Source organism: Pseudopipra pipra, chromosome 2 (assembly GCF_036250125.1).
Source record: "Pseudopipra pipra isolate bDixPip1 chromosome 2, bDixPip1.hap1, whole genome shotgun sequence".
NCBI classification, from domain to species: domain Eukaryota; kingdom Metazoa; phylum Chordata; class Aves; order Passeriformes; family Pipridae; genus Pseudopipra; species Pseudopipra pipra.
Window position 1 is genome coordinate 22,318,650 of NC_087550.1, and position 14,240 is coordinate 22,332,889.

A 14,240-nucleotide genomic window follows, 5' to 3' on the forward strand; every position below is an offset into this window, starting at 1 on the left:
AGCGAGCTCCTCGCCGTCACGTGCCCGACGGGGGGCGGGGCTTGGCCCGCTGTGCCCAAGGAGGGGCTGTGAGGGCGCGCGCCCCCGCGCGGGGCGGGGCGGTGGCGCGGGGAGGGGCCGCGCGGGGGGCGCGCGCGCGCGGCCCCGCCCCGCCCTGCCCCGCCAGGTGAGGCCGGTGGGGGGGGCGGTGAGTCGGGTTGGGGTGCGGGGGTGGTTCCGTGTGGGACCTCGGGCGGGGTCCGGGGGAGCCCGGCCGGGGCGCTGGCGCTGCGCCGCGGGGATGAGCGAAGGAGAGAGCGGTGCCGCAGCCTCCCGGGATCCGCCGCGCCCGGGAGTGCCTGGGAGCGTCTGGGTGCGGCGTCCGAGCCCCGGGCGCTGCCGCCCCGCAGCCCCGCTCGCCCCGCGCGGGCGCGGCCCCGCCGCTCCCGCCTGTAGCCCGCGGCAGCGACGTGGCCGGCGGCAGAGCCGGGCGGGTGGTGCTCGCTCGGCGGAGAGGTGGGTGAGTGTCCCCCCGCGGGGCCGGAGGTCCGGTTCTCCTCCCTCCCGCAGGGCTGGCACGGACCGTCACCAGAGCCCAGCCCGCAGCCGGCCCGGAGAGACTGTCTCCCTCCTCTCCCGCGCGGTTTTTCAGGCCCCGGGGCCCGTTAACGGGCCGGGCGAGTAACGGCGGCGCTGGAGGCGGCTCGGGTGCTGCTCCAGCCGTCCCTGTGCCTCCCCCGCCTCAGTGAACGCCGGATCATCCCGGAGGTGCTGCTCTCGCTCCGCTTTTGTAGCGCTTCTCCTTGCTGGGATTAGGAGCAAGAATACTTAAAAAAATATTTAAGAATAATAAGCGTGTGATTTATTTAATCCTTTTAGCTGATCGGTACTCCATAGATGCAAGTCTTATGGGAAACCAGCCTCTTTCTGCCACCTTCAAGAGTCCCTGCGTATATACATTGTATATACCCCTTTGGTCGTCCTCGTAGCATATCCTCTCCTTATCACTCTCAACAACCAGCTGAAGGGAGGTTGCAACCAGGTGAGTGTCTGTCTCTTATCCCAGACAACTAGAGACAGGGGGACACAGTCTTAAGCTGCACCAGAGGAGGTTTAGGTTGGACATTAGGAAGAAGTTCTTCACAAAAAGGGTGATTGGGCATTGGAATGGACTGCTCAGGGAGGTGATGGAGTCACCAACCCTGGAGGTGTTTAAGGAAAGACTGGAAGTGGCACCTAGTGCCATGGTCTGGTTGACAAGATGGCATTCAGTCATTGGTTGGACTTGATGTTCTGAGAGCTCTTTTCCAGCCTAATCGATTCTGTGATTATGATTCTGTGATTCCCTTTTTTTTTTTAAATAAGAAAACAATAACTGTAGAACGAGATTATGGCTTGTGATGTAAGCATCTTTATATAAATTAACACAAAGCAGTAAAATACACTTGTTTCACCTGGTTTAAACAGTTTGCAGAAGTACTATTTATAGTGTGTTTTCATCTTGCCGTCCAAAGGGCATTGACAACGAGACAGCAGAATGAAGTTTGAGTGCCGCAGTCGATTTATGTGTTGCACCAAGGCAATCAACCAGACCTTTCTGCTTGGAGGAGTGTTTATTGTCTTGGGTTCAAGTAGAATCCTCCTGATGAAGTACTCTGCCAATGAAGGTACTGTTGGGCAAACATGGTGCACCTCAAATAAGTAAGGGTTGATGTTTTGGGCTAAAACAGATACACAAAACCTCTGCTTTTCCACCTCAGAGTTCTTTGCATAAACATCCTATTATATGTATAGGGACATGTGTTTCTGCACTGAAAAGTCTCTGCATAATCACTGATCTAACATAAAGTGATAATTTGGGTTGTAGGGTATATGAGCTACCCTTAAAAGATGAGGCAGTGAATTATTTATAGCTGATTTTTCAAAGACTAAAGTCTGTGTAAGCACTATTGATGGTACATGTCTTGATTGAAATATTTTTATTGCAACAGGCTTAGGAGAAAAATGGTATCATAAAACTGACTAGTATTGCTAGTCCTGGAAAAAAGTTATGTCATCCTGGAAGCCATTTTTTTCTGAGAGTAAAAAATACCATACTGCTCTTTGGGGAAAACATTCCTGCTTTTAATTTTCCATTTTTTTTTTTTAAAGAGTGATGTTCTTGAGTTCTTACAAAAAAGTTCTGCTGTAAACTGGGACCAAATGAGGAAAGATTTCAACCTGGAAAGGAGGCTATTCAGGAAGTTATATATCATAAAATTTGGAGTATTTGTAATGAAAGTGCTGATATAGCCTTTTGCATTTATGGAAAGTGACCAAAATTCTGATTGGGGTGCTTAAAATAGGTTCTTGCTCAGATCATGAATGCAAGAGTCAGAATCTCATTGTGTACTCTCTCTGATTTGCCTAATCCCACAGATAACAAATATGATTACCTTCCTACAACAGTGAACATGTGTTCTGAAGTAGTAAAACTGGTCCTGTGTGTGGTGTTGGCACTATGGAAGAGGAAAAAACGTAAGTACCTATGTTTAAAGTAACTAAAATGTGTTGACTTGCTAAGTTTTGATTTCCTTCAAATATGTTCTTTTTGTTTGGGATTTTTTTAATGATAGATGGCACCTTCCATTACCCACAGATTTTGCATTGCAGGTGATTTTTCGTTTTTTCTTTCTCGACTTTTCCATCCTGATGTAAAAACCTTAACATAACTGTGAGAGATTAACCTCATAGCATTTCAAAATGGTAGAGAACAGATATTTAAATTGGAAGAGGATGTCAGGCACTGGAGACTCATGTTAAATTGAACTGTTGTTTTTGTCTGTGGAACAGTCATGGCTTTGGCAAGCTAATGAAATTTTTACCTCCACAATTTGGTGCAGACTTACCTAAGACAGTAAATATATTCAGTCAGTGTTTGCCATCATTGGCTATTGCTGATTACATGTTTTCTGGTTTTCTTTCTTTCTTTTTTTTTTTTTTTTCTTCCAGATATCTGAGTTTTGCTGAACTCAATGTGTCGGTGCTTCAGGAGAGGATTAGATAACATTATATTGTCTTAAATGTGTGCTAACAAAGTACTTCTGTCATCAACTCTAGAATAGTCTAAGGCTTATCACAGTCTTCCTCCTAAAGTTTGTGTCCTGAATACCTAAGTAAATGTCATTCTTTGTGCTTTGTCCTTTCTTTCTTCCTAGTGAGTTCTGGTTTAATTTGTATTTCTGGCATTACTGGCTGACCTTTGGATGCTCTATGAAGGGACCCACTGTCTGTGCCATTGTTTCAGTTCTAGATTTGGCTGATAATCAACAGAAAAATCATACCCAGTAATGATGCCATTATTATGTGGGGACTCTGGAGTGCTTTTTGGCCCTCAAAGTATGGTTGATACTTGAATTTTTGTTCCCAGTGATAGGGGTAACAGGTTCTGTGACATTTTCTCTGCTGAGGCAAGAAAGTGAACATCTATAGGCACAAGATTGCTGCTCTAGCTGTGTATTCTGCCCTGGAACTGCCCTCATCTTGCCAGAGGGCTGTGATACCTTGATTTTTAATGACCAATGATGTTCCCGAATAGAGAACAGTGGTACACCTATACTGTTACAAGGGAATGGGTTTTTGATAATAATAAAGATGTCTTTATTACTGATTTCTTTTCCTTTCAGAAAAGAGTTGTATGGATCATCCCTATGAATGTCTTTCCTGGAAGAATTTATGTAATTTGATGAAATGGTCAATTCCTGCCTTTCTTTACTTTTTGGATAATTTGATTGTCTTCTATGTACTGTCCTACCTCCAGCCAGTAAGTACACATATACTGAATAAAGGAACTTCCAATGTCTTCGTGGTAGGTAATACTGCTCGAAGACTATCTACTGTTGTAACACTGGCAAGGCAAAATTTACTGGTGAAAGAATAATCTGTTACCTGACCACCCAGACCTTCCCATTCTCTTGCCCACTGCTCAGTGTTGTACAGCTTTTAGCAGAGAAGAGTCTTTGTATTTTCTCCATCCAAAGTGATTTAGAAATTTAAAAGGCTGAATTGCCTAAGTACTGGGCAGGTTTTTTACTTTCCCTCCTTTGGTTTCTTCAACTCTATATTTTTCTTTCAATCCATTTGTTCATCTTGCTATTATTTGAGCTGCACTTTTCTGTGGGGGTTTTGCCACTTTATGTATGTGACATAAAGTGAGTAAATGTAATCTCACAAAGGAAGTAAGTGTAACAGGAACCGAGGAGAGGATGAAGAAAACTGACTTAATTTTTGTATTTAATAATTATGTTAAGGCACAAAACTTAATTTGTACTTTATTCTAGCTACATTCATCTTTTTGAGTGAATCTGCATATGCTGAGGAAATGGTACAGTTTTTGTACTTTCTTTTAGTTTTGTACTATGATACTTTTTGGTTCAGAATCTACATTTGAAATAAGATGAAAACAGATGGTTTGTGCTTGCTATAAAGTACTGTGGCTGCCCCTGTTGGACATTAAAAGGAAATGGTTTTCTGCCTTCTCTTTCAGAATTTCTCTTTAAAATATTGTCCTTTTCGGTATAGATTTCTATTGGGGACAAGCTAGTCCAGAGTCTAGAATAGGACCCAGCTGAGAAAATCTAATTAAAATGAGGAGTTGGGTATCTTAAAGTAACATGCACAAATACTTGGTTCTGGGGTTTGTTGTCTGGGGTTTTTTGTTGGTGGATTTTTTTTTTTTGCTGTTGTTGGTGTTTTGTTTTTTTTTTCAGTTGGTTGGGTTTGGGGTTTTTCAGTTTTAGGAAGGAAATTCAGCTATAATATTTGCCAGAACAACGCCTGATATTTAGGAGGTTGCATAAATACAATTGCATCCTTAAGCATTTTGATTTAGCTCAGTTAAGGTAATCTTTTGTAGTATGCACAGCTTTTATTTTGCTTACACACACCCCCAGACATACCTTGTCTCTTTCCCCCCAGAACACTGGCTATAAGATTCCTCTTTTTAGAACTTTTAGCATCTTCAACTGAATATATTCTATGATGGTTAGCTGAAATTGTAACATTATTATGATAGACAAGTATTAAAACAGATAGCTAGATACTTGTAAGATAAAATATCTTGGCAGCATACAAGACTGTGAATGTGAAAAGATGGAGGCAAGATGCTTAAAGGGATTTGGCTGTATCTGACTGAATTTGGTTTCATGTGAGTTTAAAAACAAAGTAGGTTTGGGACTGAGTAGTACCTGGGTGAGTAGTTGCTTGAAGTATAGAGTTGCTTTGCTGAGATTTTTTTGCTTGAGGCTTCAGTTATAGCCATGGATATTTTAGTGGCTAAATTTCCTAGTGATAAGACTTAACATTTAAAGAGTTTGTTTGTGACATGCAAATTAGTGGCATGGAGATCTTTTGATATTCCTTTTCATCTCGGATAGAGGTCCCTTGAGGCTTCAGAGAACAAAGCAACTCAAAATTAGTTCTTTTTAACTACCCTTCTTAAGATTTTGATCATATTATGTTACCAGATGTTGGATGGGGAGCTTTGACTGTAAAGCAAAACCAGAGTACGCATGGAATGCTTTTACATTTTGCATCAGAATCCTTTTTTCCTGAATGGTTTCTGCTAGATTTACTTGTTTATTCAATATTTTTCTCTTTCCACAGTCTTCATTTAACATGATTATTTATTGAGTTTTAATTTTGCAAGGTGGAAAATTTGTGTTTTCTTAGGCAGATATCTCTTGTGTCAGTCACTCCTCAGCTTACTCGAGACCCCGTGTTGTGCTGTTCCATGGGAATTATTATTGATCAGATAGTTTGTTGGAATAGAGGGGAATGAAGATAATGGGAAAAGGGTCTGTGCTTTTCCTCTGGTAAATGGGAAAGGCTCTACTCTTGCAAAATTGGGAATGTGGAAATGCAGATGAGAAAACTCAAGACAAAGTCTGTGTTTTGTACTCCTGAGTCCATATATGCTTTTATATAAAACTGTCTAAAAAAGTGAGTTCACTATAAGGATGAATTGGAGGAAAGACTTGAGATATTTGCATCTTTTGTACATGTACTGACTACACAGGGCAGGCCTGAATAACACACAGTTTCCAAAACATCCCAACTTCCAAAAAGAAGGAGTTTTTCCTGCTGGTCCTGGTAGATTCTGATCTTTGATGGTAACTGCAGTGCCTGAAAGAGCCTCTTCTTGGTCCAGTGTCCCAGTATAGAGTGTCTAATACAGAGACAAAAGAGACAATCCTTGCCGTAAGGTGTTTGCAGCTTGGGATCATGGCCATGGATTAGGGCACTGACATTATTATACAGTTATTCCAAAATTAAGACAGTAGCTTTAGAGTTGTCTTCAGTTGTACTTTGAAATAGCTGACTTTTTATTACAGTTGCAGTCTTGAAAATTCATGTCAAGCACCTCCTTACCTTTCATAAATTATGCAGCAAATGCACTTGACATACAAGAAGTTTTATTTTCTGCAAGTGCCTTGTCCAAGTCTGGGATTACCTGAGCGCTGCAAATAGCACTGCAGCCAGAAGCAGCCTCACCTTTTTATTCTTTGCTTATTTTCATTTTGGAGCAACTTCCTCCTTTGTGCTGATGCAGCTGGTTTTGCAGCTGACTGGTCAGCCTGGCTGGGGAACTGATCTGATAGAAAACTAAACTGTTTTCTGTTAAGTTTTCTGTTGCATTGGTTTCCTCACATCTTGGTTTCAGTACAGCTTTCCCCACTACAGTTGAACTTGGGCTGTGTGATTTGCATGAGATTTTTGAAATGGGACTTGAATGTTATTTCATGGGTGAGTTATTCTACCACTTGGGTGAGGAAGAAAATTCAGTACCAGTGCTTTTCATTCTGTCACCTTGGAGAGAGGGGAAGACTTGAAGTCTGTAGGTTTTTGGTGTCCCACTGTGTCTGGAGTATAACTTTATTCCCCTTTTTCTCTTTCAAGGCAATGGCTGTACTCTTCTCAAATTTTGTCATTATAACAACAGCTCTTCTCTTCAGGATAGTACTAAAGTAAGTAGTATTTACTAAAATAAATGAAATTTTTGATCTTCCTAGCCTTGATGAAGTTAAGTTACATTTCAACTCTTGATGGGAACAGTAACTCTCTTTTCTTGTGGCTATACCAGCTTGGAGAGATGGTTTTGTTTTCTACATCTGAAGGTGTAGGAAATATTAGGTTATTAGGACTCCCTTCATAGTTCTACACATTTGTTCAACTCTAATAGAAAAGAATTGAAATCATGATTATATAGTCATTGAATGGTCAGAATTAAGTTTGTGTACTTTCATTTATACATTAAATCTTTTATTTCATGATTACCAGTACTTCTTACCAGTCTGATGCAATGTAAATGTGATCTGGCAGAAAGAGGATGAGATCGGTACGAGTGTCTTTGGTGTCAGTCCTGATGAGTTTCTGGTCAACTGCCTAGTATGTTTTGAAAAGCAATTATACGTCCCTTCTTCATTATTCATGTGACAAAAGCCAAACTCTGTCCCGTGTGTTGCACTTTGCCTGATTTATGCTCTTTATGATGTGATTTAGATTCAGGAAAGACTGACAGGGAAATGGATATTAACTTTCCATTCTAAAATTTGCTCGTGTTGAATGTGGCGCAAAGATGTCTTTCCTTGCAGGTGTTAATAAACCAAAGCAGTGTCTGACAGTCTGACTTGAAATGCTTTTTCTCGGTTTAGTTTTGTGTCTCTTGTGGTGTCACAGTTCACTTAATCTTCCAAATTTTTGATTTTCACCAAGATAAACAGGCTTTGCTTGAGTGAAAAAACAGTATAAATAATTCTAACAGTCTTATAAATTACAGTCATAGATTTGTAAGAGTTACCATCATAAAATGCTAGAAAGGGGCACAAAATCATGGGGGAAAAGTGAAGTGTAGTGAAAGTTTACCAAAGAAATGATGAAATTATTTGAATGTATGTGATTTTATTCATCAGACCAGTATTCTCATGGAGACAACAGTTGCTTTTAAGTTGTTGGACAATCAGTATCTAGAAATAATGGGATCTTGAAAGAGTTTCTTTTTCCTTTTCTCTTCAGGATACTCCATTTTGTACTTCTTTGATTACCAGGCTGGACCCCCTTTGCCTTCTAAAACGTGTTGCGTTTTGGCTTTTTTCTGTTAATTCTGAAAAACTTCTGAAAAGACTTTTCTTTGTGCCTGTCTGTCTCCTTATCTGTGTGGCATGATGTCTTTACGTGGTTTATAGACCTGGTTCTTCTGTCATTTAATTTATGCCACTGTGTTTCTAAATTTGGTGGCTCTTTTTGTCCACTAGGCGAAGACTCTCTTGGGTACAATGGGCATCTCTGGTGATTTTATTCCTGTCCATCGTTTCCCTGACTCGAGGAACTGGAGGCCATCAGCAAAGCTTGGCTGCACATGGATTTCATCACAATATGTTTTTTAGTCCGTCTAACCACTGCCTTCTCTATGCTGGACCTGAGGAAGCATGCGTGGAAAAAGGCAACTGCGTAGCACCAAGTTTCCTTCACAGCTTCCAATGGAATGTCACCAATACCATGGCAGGAGCATTGAAACCTCTTCGCCTCAGCCTGGGCCATCTGCTTATTCTAGTGCAGTGTTTTGTTTCTGCCCTGGCCAACATCTACAATGAAAAGATGTTGAAAGATGTGGATCAGCTTGGTGAAAGTATCTTCACGCAGAACAGCAAACTCTATGCCTTTGGGGTGCTGTTCAATGGGCTTATGCTGGCGCTGCAGACGAAGGACCGGAGGCAGATAGGGAATTGTGGCTTCTTTTATGGGCACAACGTCTTCTCCGTGGCTCTTATATTTGTCACAGCTTTCCTGGGGCTGTCTGTAGCCTTCATCTTGAAGTTCCGAGACAACATGTTCCATGTTATGACTGCTCAGATCAACACTGTCATCATCACCACAGTGTCTTTCATCATCTTTGACTTCAGGCCTTCTCTAGAGTTCTTTTTGGAAGCTCCTGTAGTGCTTCTCTCCATATTCATCTATAATGCCAGTAAAGCAAGAGGCCTGGAATATGCCAGTCTGCGGGAAAGGGGAAAACTCGTCAAAGGAGATGGATGGGAGAGGTCAAGTGGGGTAAGGCTTTTCTGTACTTGTCTCCCATGGTTTTCTCTTTTGTTTCACCTCCATTTATGCTATGGAATGTTTGGAAGACTCATCTTGGATGTGACCAGACTCATCCCTCAACACCAAAGCTCCTCAGTATTTCTTAAAATCATGGGTATTGCTTTCCATATGCTACTTTTTGAAATCATGAAGCCTATGTAGGCATTGCTTTCCTGCTGTGACTTTAGGCAGTCCTGTGAGCAACTTCAGCTTTGTACAAGTCCTTTCTTGAAAGCTTTATAACCAAGACAGTTTACTTGCCCAGGGCATTCAGAAATTGGAATTGCTGCCTGGGAAATAATTGTATTTAAGTAGAACTGATAAATCTCTGTAGCTTAGCCCACATCATGAAGAGGTCAACATGTATGATGTTAAGATTCTTTCTACCTTAACAGTCAAAGATAGCTTAAGACAAAAAGGTAATATTCAAAGTACTGAGTTTTAACACATTTTTTTCTTCTTCTTGCTAAATGTTTTTTCCAGGCCTGGAAACCTAGTGGTTTTTGTTCTAATTTGAATAGTGATCTAGTTAACTAGTACATGTTAGGGAGGGCTCTCTCTTAGATCTGTCCATCAGCTGAGCTGAGCAGTGACCTGAGGGGAAGGGGAAGTGTCTGTGCCTTCACTCTGCCTGTAGGGACGGATTGTGGATACACGCTGAAACCAGCAGAGAGCACTGTCCCCACTGAAGTCTAAGAAACACTAAACTTGGAAGAGAGATTTTTCAGAAATTCCACAAGGTGCCTTTTTAGGTTGTTGTTTAATGAGCAGTAAATAACACAAAGTTGTATATTTTTGGTGTGCCAGGTGTCATCTATTTTAGCACTAACAGCTGAACAGCTGTGTTAAAAACAAATAGCACTATGTGAACAGGCTAAGCCAACTGTATCTTGGGTTGCATCAAACGCAGCGGAAACAGCAGGTCGAGGGAGGTGATTTTGCCCCTCTACTCTGCTCTTGTGAGACTCCCACCTGTGGTACTGTATCCAGCTCTGGGGATGTAGATCTGCTGGAGTAAGTCCAGGAGAGGGCCACAAAGATGATCAAAGGGCTGGAGCACCTCTCCTCTGAAGACAGGCTGAGAGAGCTGGGGCTGTTCAGTTAGGAGAAGAGAAGGCTCCAGGGAGACCTTATAGCACCTTCCAGTATCTAAATGGGGCTGGCAAGAGAACTGGGGAGGGACCTTTTACAAGGGCATGATGTAGAGATAGGACAAGGTGGCATGGCTTTAAACTGAAAGAGTGTGGATTTATTTAGATTAGGAAGCAATTCTTTCCTATGAAGGTGGTGAGACGCTGGAACAGGTTGCCCAGAGGAGTTGTGGATGCCCCATCCCTGGCAGTGTTCAAGACCAGGGTGGATGGGGCTTTGAGCAACATGGTTTAGTGGGAGGTGTTCCTACTCGTGGCAGGGGGGGTTGGAACAAGATGATCTTGAAGGTCCCTTCCAACCCAAACCATTTTATGATTCTAGGCTGTTTTAGGCAACAAGTCACTACAAAGTATTAAAGATGCAGGTAATGTTTTTATGAGCATGTATATCCTAAACCTCATAACACACTGGTGAGAAATTTAAATTACAGCATCTTGATTTTATTATAAATGATGCCTTCAAAATAAACCTTGCTCTTTTTTTTTTTTTTTTTGGTGTTAATAACAAGATGACTTTTGCTCATGTTGTTCTCTTTTGCTTCTGTTTCCTGTAGGATGGAGAAGAATTTGAGAGGTTGAACAAGCCAGGCAGTGACATCGATACAGATGAAGATTCCCTCTAGCATGAGGCTGGCTCAGAGGAGTGCTATTGCTCATAGTGAGAGAGAGTTAATCTTTTATTAACAGGGTTGTTTTTCCCCACCGGCAGACTAATGGAAACTGTTTTGGGGCTGGATCTCAAATGTGGTTGCGGACAATATTCAAGCTGTATATATGGAGATTTGTATTCCTCTGTGCCTGTCTCCCAGTGTCTGGGGAAGTGAAAATCTGGAATGCCTTTGTAGCAGCTGGTGAATTTTACATGCAGCTTATGTGGCCTAACTTTGAAAGAGCTTGAATAAAACAAAAATGTGTTGAACAGTATGAATGCATCACAGGGTCTTTTTTTTTTGTGTTTGCAAAGGCTTTGTGTAGAGGCTTAGTTTGCACTGGGGCCACTATCTGAAAACAAATATTATGCAGCTACAGTGATGACCTTCAACATCTGGAGCACTGAGCAAGAGGGTACAGGTGGTACTATTATCTGGTGTTGCTCCACCCTGTCAGACTGATAAGGTCTTGGATTAATTTTGTAGAGAGAGAAAACATTCTGCAGAATGCCAGGCATAGTGATCTTGGAATTGCCATTGAGGCATCTGCTGGATTGTATTTTGAGTGAGATGAAAAATTAGCGAGGTTCCAAATTATTCAGAGAATTTTGAAACTGGGAAGGGAATGGGGATGCTGATAAGGGATTCTTGGTATGTTCCAAAAGCCTCTTCTCTCATAGCAGGAGAACACATGTTGGTTTATAATTTCCTCCCTTCAGAAATGTGTCTTTCATAGTTGAAAGATACTGTCAGAAGAATTTTTAAGAAGATAAGCAACGAGTTCAGTGTCAGAGCCTCATACCACAGTGTATAGTAAGCAGTTAGTGATGCATTTCTCTGGACTGAAGACAGTCCTGCCTTTGTTCCCCTCTGCCAGGCTCAGTATATAAAGCTTACTTACATGTACTGTATTGATGACTTATTGCTATATTAATTAACTTAGCTCCTGTCATTAATCCATCAAGAGGGGCAGCCTGTTTCCATGTGTGACCAATGACTGTCAAATCATAAACTATGAATCTAAAATTATTATTTTTTTCTGTATTAATTTTTGTCTAGTATATATTAAGAATAACTGTACAAAATTAATTTACTGTTGTGGTTGAAAAATCTTTTGCATCTAATTTCATTGTGCATGGATAGTAGGCCATTTCAACACAAGGAACCCTAGTTGTCTGCATCTGTACTGAATAGGAAGGCATATTTCAGTGTAAATTCCAGAAATGTAGTTTTTATTGGTTTATGATGACCTATTTGGGGAGATGAAACTTGGAAAAGAATGCTCAAACTGTTGAAGACTTAGTGGCAATAAGACTTTTTTTTCGTTACATACAGCTGTGCAATATATACCTGCCTGAGTTCGTTGTCTCTTTCAGTCATAGCAGGTATTTCCAAGAAGAGTGAAAGTACTGTTAGCTTTAGATTGCTTTGCATTTACATGAGCAGTAGTAGTTTTTTACATGAAGTAAAAGCAAGTTAGAACATAGAAATCAGCCTCATCCCTGTAATGACAGGGCATCAAAACAAAGATGAATGTCATCTGTACAGATGCAAACATATGTTTGACCTTCCTGCCTGAAATATCAGCATTAAGAGAAATGAGATATAGAAATGACTCATCTGCAACTGTTATAAAGTGCACTTAGTTCTTGCTTTCAACTCTTGTCCTGCTGAATGATTTTCCCCTCTAATTTTCACCAGTGCTATCCTGTGTGGCTTACTTGACAAAAGTACTGGTGGTACGATTGTTGATCAAAGTGTTTACTTTCACTGTGGAGTTGGTCCTGTCTAACATGTAGAAATCTTTCTTTTGGCTTCAGGTTGGAGGTCTCAGGGAGATTATGTTGGATGGCCAGGCAGGTTTCTTAAAATAATGGAGGAGAACTGTATATCTCCTTTGCAGCAGCAGGAATGTTAACGGATGCCTAAAAATGGGTAAGGATTTGCATCATCTTAGCAGTAAAATAGTGTGTATAGTAACCCAAAAACATAATCATGCGATTTTTGGCAGCAGTACTACTCGTGGCAATGGTCAAATTTAGTATGTAAATGAGATTTGTTAGAGGAAGTGACTGTGAAGGATTGTCGGCTGGAGAACAGCCCTAGTTAGCAAGGGGGAGCAATTCTCTAGAGTTACACATCTTAAATAGATCATGGGAAATCTTTCTTGATTAAGTATTTCCACTGTATGGAAACTTCTCCATGTTGGAAAGCTTAACTATATTTTGCCTTAAATGACAATAGGGAAATTTATGAGGATATTTTTGGAGAGCAGCATTAGTTTGGCACTCACAGCATTTAATGAATACATTGGGCAGAGAGCTTTTTCTGAGCTTTGATTTAGAGCCCAGATTCACAAACATTTGAACTGAATTGCTGCTGAGGACGTTATGTTCCTCCCTCCAGGTTTGAGGAAATAGTTCACAAAAAATCCCAGGAAGAGAGGTGTGTTCATGCTTCTCTTGTTTATAACAAGCCAATTAAAGCAGTATTTATTTTGGTTAATTTCAGCTATTTTGTGAATGTAGCAGCTTCAAAGACAGACTGTGGATGAAAACAGGCATCTTGGAGCTGAATCAAATCTGATAAATATGTATAAAAAAAAAGTTTTTCTTTATCGTGTGGAATCTTCCCACAAGATCTGTAGGAGTAGGATCTTCAGCTCAGTAAATCTGTCTGTGAAGTGATGCTGCAGGGACAGATCCAGTGCTTTGAGTTTGTGTTTTGCCAAATGAAGTGTTCATTTGGAGTATTGTAGCTCCCGCATGCCTATAGCCTGCAAGATAACTACATGTTGTCATTGAAAGGATATTTTGACTTGATGTTCCTTCTGGCTTTGCTTTTAGTTTTCCACAGGGAGAAGTAGGTTGCAAAATCAGGATTTTAAATAGTTGCTAAAAGTTGCTGGTAATTTTGAGTCATTTTGTAATGAAGGCAGAAATGGGCACCAGAATGTAGAATGGTACAGAGTCTTCCTCGAATTTTATGAGTATTTGAATCTGTACTTTTGTTTAAGATCTCAACCCAACCTCCCTTGATAAGTGGACAACTTGTTTGAAGTTGTCTTTTTAATGCAATTCCCACTGAATGCCTAGGCTGGGTTTGGTACTTGTCCAACTGAACTTTGAATTTTGGACAGGGCTAAAAAAAAGGCCATTTAGATTAGGTGTTGCACTCTTTTTTTTTTTTTTTTTGTAAATTAACTATCTTCCCCCAGCTTAGCAGAGGACATTTAGTTTATATGATTTGTAGTGTGAGTTAAAAGGGCTTTCATTTAAAGACTTTACATGAAAACAAGATTACAGGAAAGTAAATGAACACCTGAAAGAAAACACCCCAAAGG

The 14,240-nt window shown here is 40.9% G+C and overlaps 1 protein-coding gene across 5 annotated transcripts; it reads left to right on the forward strand.

Moving 5' to 3' along the window:
- The first annotated feature begins 60 nt into the window (after nt 1-60).
- On the forward strand, nt 61-11,171 carry SLC35A5 (solute carrier family 35 member A5). 5 transcript variants are annotated; one of them, XM_064644334.1, is made up of 8 exons: nt 61-166; nt 859-1,021; nt 1,494-1,646; nt 2,398-2,496; nt 3,645-3,781; nt 6,916-6,983; nt 8,271-9,066; nt 10,802-11,171. In XM_064644334.1, the coding sequence occupies exons 3-8, from the start codon at nt 1,517-1,519 to the stop codon at nt 10,868-10,870; spliced, it is 1,299 nt and encodes a 432-aa protein (XP_064500404.1). In that variant the 5' UTR covers nt 61-166; nt 859-1,021; nt 1,494-1,516; the 3' UTR covers nt 10,871-11,171. The 5 variants fall into 5 exon arrangements, with proteins under 5 accessions (XP_064500404.1, XP_064500407.1, XP_064500406.1 ...); XM_064644337.1 differs by lacking the exon at nt 61-166 and adding an exon at nt 343-495; XM_064644336.1 differs by lacking the exon at nt 61-166 and adding an exon at nt 344-499.
- Nucleotides 11,172-14,240: the final 3,069 nt, after the last annotated feature.

What these genes read in the sequence shown, in the direction of transcription:
- SLC35A5 (XM_064644334.1), top strand. Translation starts at nt 1,517, where the DNA reads ATGAAGTTTGAGTGCCGCAGTCGATTTATGTGTTGCACCAAGGCAATC. An exon ending in CTCTTCAGGATAGTACTAAA is followed by an intron (nt 6,984 to 8,270) that starts GTAAGTAGTATT and finishes TTTGTCCACTAG; the next exon opens with GCGAAGACTCTCTTGGGTAC. An exon ending in GATGGGAGAGGTCAAGTGGG is followed by an intron (nt 9,067 to 10,801) that starts GTAAGGCTTTTC and finishes TGTTTCCTGTAG; the next exon opens with GATGGAGAAGAATTTGAGAG.